This window comes from Cyprinodon variegatus, unplaced genomic scaffold (assembly GCF_000732505.1).
Source record: "Cyprinodon variegatus isolate N-32 unplaced genomic scaffold, C_variegatus-1.0 Scaffold86, whole genome shotgun sequence".
Taxonomy (NCBI): Eukaryota; Metazoa; Chordata; class Actinopteri; order Cyprinodontiformes; family Cyprinodontidae; genus Cyprinodon; species Cyprinodon variegatus.
The window spans coordinates 493,634-497,375 of record NW_015150539.1 but is presented as its reverse complement, the minus strand read 5'-3'; the positions used below and the strand labels follow the sequence as shown (position 1 = coordinate 497,375).

At 39.3% G+C, this 3,742-nt stretch overlaps 1 protein-coding gene across 2 annotated transcripts in view; it reads right to left on the bottom strand.

The window, feature by feature from the left end:
* The window catches only part of samd4a (sterile alpha motif domain containing 4A), a 52,967-nt gene that overhangs the window by 19,606 nt on the left and 29,619 nt on the right, over positions 1-3,742 (bottom strand). For both annotated transcript variants that reach the window (XM_015373391.1, XM_015373392.1), the window contains exon 3: positions 949-1,542. In XM_015373391.1, coding sequence (XP_015228877.1) covers positions 949-1,542 — 594 coding nt within the window. The remainder of the gene's footprint in view (positions 1-948; positions 1,543-3,742) is intronic.

The following is a 3,742-nucleotide window of genomic DNA, read 5'->3' as shown; positions in this document are numbered from 1 at the left end:
GATGGATGGATGGATGGATGGATGGATGGATGGATGGATGGATGGATGGATGGATGGATGGATGGATGGATGGATGGATGGATGGATGAAGATATTAACAGATAAAGGGACAAGTGGCTAGACAGGCAGATGGATTGTTGGACAAACAAACTGATGGACAATGGAACCACCAGATAGATGCAATCTTAAGACAAAGAGACGGGATGAAAACATCTAAAAATATTTAATTTTCTATGAAAACCTAATAAATTCATCAATCCTAGTCAGACTACAGGGTATTAAATAAGAATTCAATAAATTGCTCCGACACCCCCTAGAGTGCACCACAGTCTCAATTATTAATCAGTTAATGAAAAAAGAAAAAAAAAATCAAATGATCAACTGATTAGCAAAATAATCACAAGCCACAGTCCTAATATCGAATTAAGCACTAAATAAAAGTGAAGTAAAAATAATGTGAACAAGGGGAAAAGAGTTAAGGCCACAATCAGACTACAATTCTACCCAAAAACACTTTAGGTATAGCACTATATCGTCTGCAGGATGGCTAGTTTTTTGGGTTTTTTTTGTTTTTTTTAAGAAGATTTTTTTTGTAAATAAAAAACAAAACAAAAATATTATCAAATAACCAAATCCAGGCAGCTTTCCAAGCAATTAAGTATAAATTATCCATTTCCAAATAAAGAATTATGGATTTGTGTTTCCTCATTATTTCTAGACTTGAACCACACTTGGTTAAAGTGTTTCATTATGTTTATAAATAAAAACCTATGAACACCTTTAAAATTCTTATTAGATTTAGCGACTGAAGTTAAGAAACACTGGTATAAACCATGATTGTGTTAAAGAAACAAAGTTTTTTGAACATTGGTTTATTCTTAACCAATATTTGGTGTCAGCTGTCCCTTAAAACACACCACTTAGGATAAAAGTTGGGTTTTTACTCACTCGTGTTGCTTCCACCACTGGTTCCAACTGTGTTGATGGTTGCTGGCACTGAGGACGATGGGTAAAGAGAGAGGTGTCCGTTCTCACAGCTCTGCTGCTGGTGCCAGCCTCCACCGATTCCTGAATCGCGAGAGTTCTGCCACCCGTTGAGACGATCGTCTGAGCCATAACGCTGGTGGTGGTGCAGGTTGTACAGGTTCCCGGACGAGGAAGAGTTTGTGGAAGACAAGGATGATGAGGAGAGGGTGGAAGAGGGTGTGGACTGATGATGGTGATGGTGGGGGCCAGAGGCGGGAGGGGGCCTTTCTAGGGAATCCCCCCTCGCAGCAGCCCTCTCCTCCAAGTGGTTCAGCCAGAGCGCCAGAGCGGAACGGTCATCCAAGGAGGTGGCGGGATGGATTAGAGCATAGGACAGAAGCTGGCGGGACTCCTCCAGGTGGTGGCCATGTTCGATGGTGTGGGCCAGGATGCGGGGCAGCAGACGCATGTACTCGCTCTTAGCTTCCGTGTTGCCCGGTTTCAGCAGAGGGAGGTGGGTAAGGACCAGCGAGATGATGCGCTCCTTTGGTTCACTTTGCCACTGACTGATAAGAACTGTGAAAACAAATAAGTAGAAAATAATCAAAAGGTGTAGAGAACTACTCATATCTTTTCAAGCCTTAGTTATTGCTCAACGTGTATGAAATCGTCTCTGCAGCGATTGGCTGTCTAGTTAGCAGCAGCTGATAACAGCTCTGCAACATATGAGTGGGGCTGGTTTTACAGATAAAGGGTCTGTTCAGTGTTAGTCTTTAGGTGCGGTTTAATGGTAATTACTTTGCAGCCTGTAGCAAAGTGGTAAATGGACCAGATCTACTGTAAGAAACTTTTCTCCTGTCCCCATGATTGCTTCATGAATTATAATTTGCACAATACCAGTGATGCAATTTGCCATGAGAAAATAATGCATGTAATTTTACATAGACTGCAAAAGATACTTTTTGGTAACAAAAAACAAAGATAGATAAAAAAACATTAAAAAAAAGATACTTGGGAACCTGAAAGAGCGAGCTCCATTTAGGAAAAAGGTTAATTTTTTAAAAAGAACCTGAATTCCCAGCACATCAGATGTCGAAGTGGATGGATGCTGGAATAAGACAAGTGCTCTACAATAAAATATGTTTTTAATTTTCAGTTTCAAAGCTGCTGTCATCATATGTCTCTGAAGGCTTTAACCAGTGGCGTCTTATGCCAATCCTTGAGAGGCAGTGTCATGCCTGTTTTAGAGCTTCCCCTCTTTCATCACTCCTGAATCGTTTTTTAAATTCTACAGGTCTCTGTATAATTTGGTGATGTGATAATTATACCATACTCCATAACAGCAACGCATTTAAACCATGCCTGATAAAATCCCCTAAAAGTTGGACACCCTCAGTTTAAAGTCCGTTTTACAAGATGCCTGAGATGCTCTCAGTGGAGTTTTTTTCCAGCTGTTCAGACCATGCAGTCAACTGTGCTCTACCAGCTGATGCTGTGCACTGTTGGTCAGCTGGATGAAAGAAAGCAGTAGCACGCTTGCTCTAAAGAAAAGGAAAGTTTTTGCTTTTGAACAGCATCAAGAGAAAAGAGTGGTGAGGTGTAAATTGAAGTTATGTAATAAACAGCTATAGGGTGACATCCAGAGAGTGGTTCTGTAGAGGATATGAGAGGGTATGAGGGTTTTTGAGTTTTTAAGATGGTATTGAATGCACCTGTCTTTTCAGATTACCAGCGAATGCAGCATCAAATGGCTAGACTTTGCCTAGCTTGTGATATTAGAGTATCAATATATTATTATTAACGCAACATTAGAGCATTTTTCAAAGTCATTGTTTTAGGTTTTGGTGAGCCATTCTGGTTTTTAATGACCCCTTGCTCCTCCTCCCCAGGAACAATGTTTAGGGCCATTACTACTATCCAAGCCAACAATCCGAACAAGTTACCATTTAACATCAGCCTGTTAAACTCATGGCACTCCATCAAGGGCAGGCCAGCAAAAGGTTCATATGTCACTTTTATACGCAGCAAAAAAACTATGTTTATACGTATAAAAATAGATTAATCTTTCTATTATATTTTCAAATAATCAATTAATAGTCGGATGGCAAAAGGTTCCTCAAAGATCATTTTACACTGAATGGATGGAGCTTTAGTAGAGCAAAAACGGTGCCCTTTGAGTTCTTCTGGAATAGAGCATATTAATGCAAAAAAAGGTTTTTAAATTTGAATGCAAAATGTTTATATAGTTTTCACAAATTTGGTATAATAACTACTCTGAGTGGGTTACTCTTTTGGCTAAAGGCCAGTTTTCGAGTCTCTATACACAAGTTAACGATTAATCTATTACTAAATGAGTTGATTATTGGTTGGTTGGCACAGAAATTACAAAGAATCTTTTTTTTGCTTTCTATTAGAAGCCACCAGATTTTTATTGAATAAATATATTTAGAATACAGATTCACAATACCTTGAATTATAACCTGAATATAAGTACATTTGAGAGAAAAACAGACCCACAGCATCACTGGGCCTCCCATGTGCTTAATGAGTATGAGCTCGTCATAAACACATCCATCCTTTGTTTTTCATCTAACTCACATTGAGGGACTCTAACAGGATGGTTTGGTCATATGAGACAAATACCCCATTTACACTAGCCTTTTGAAACCATGCCGCACATGGTACCCCAGATAACTGTTGAATATGAATGGAACTCAACTGAATTGGACCATGCCAGACACATTACATCTAGTACTAGTTCAACATTAGGGCTTGG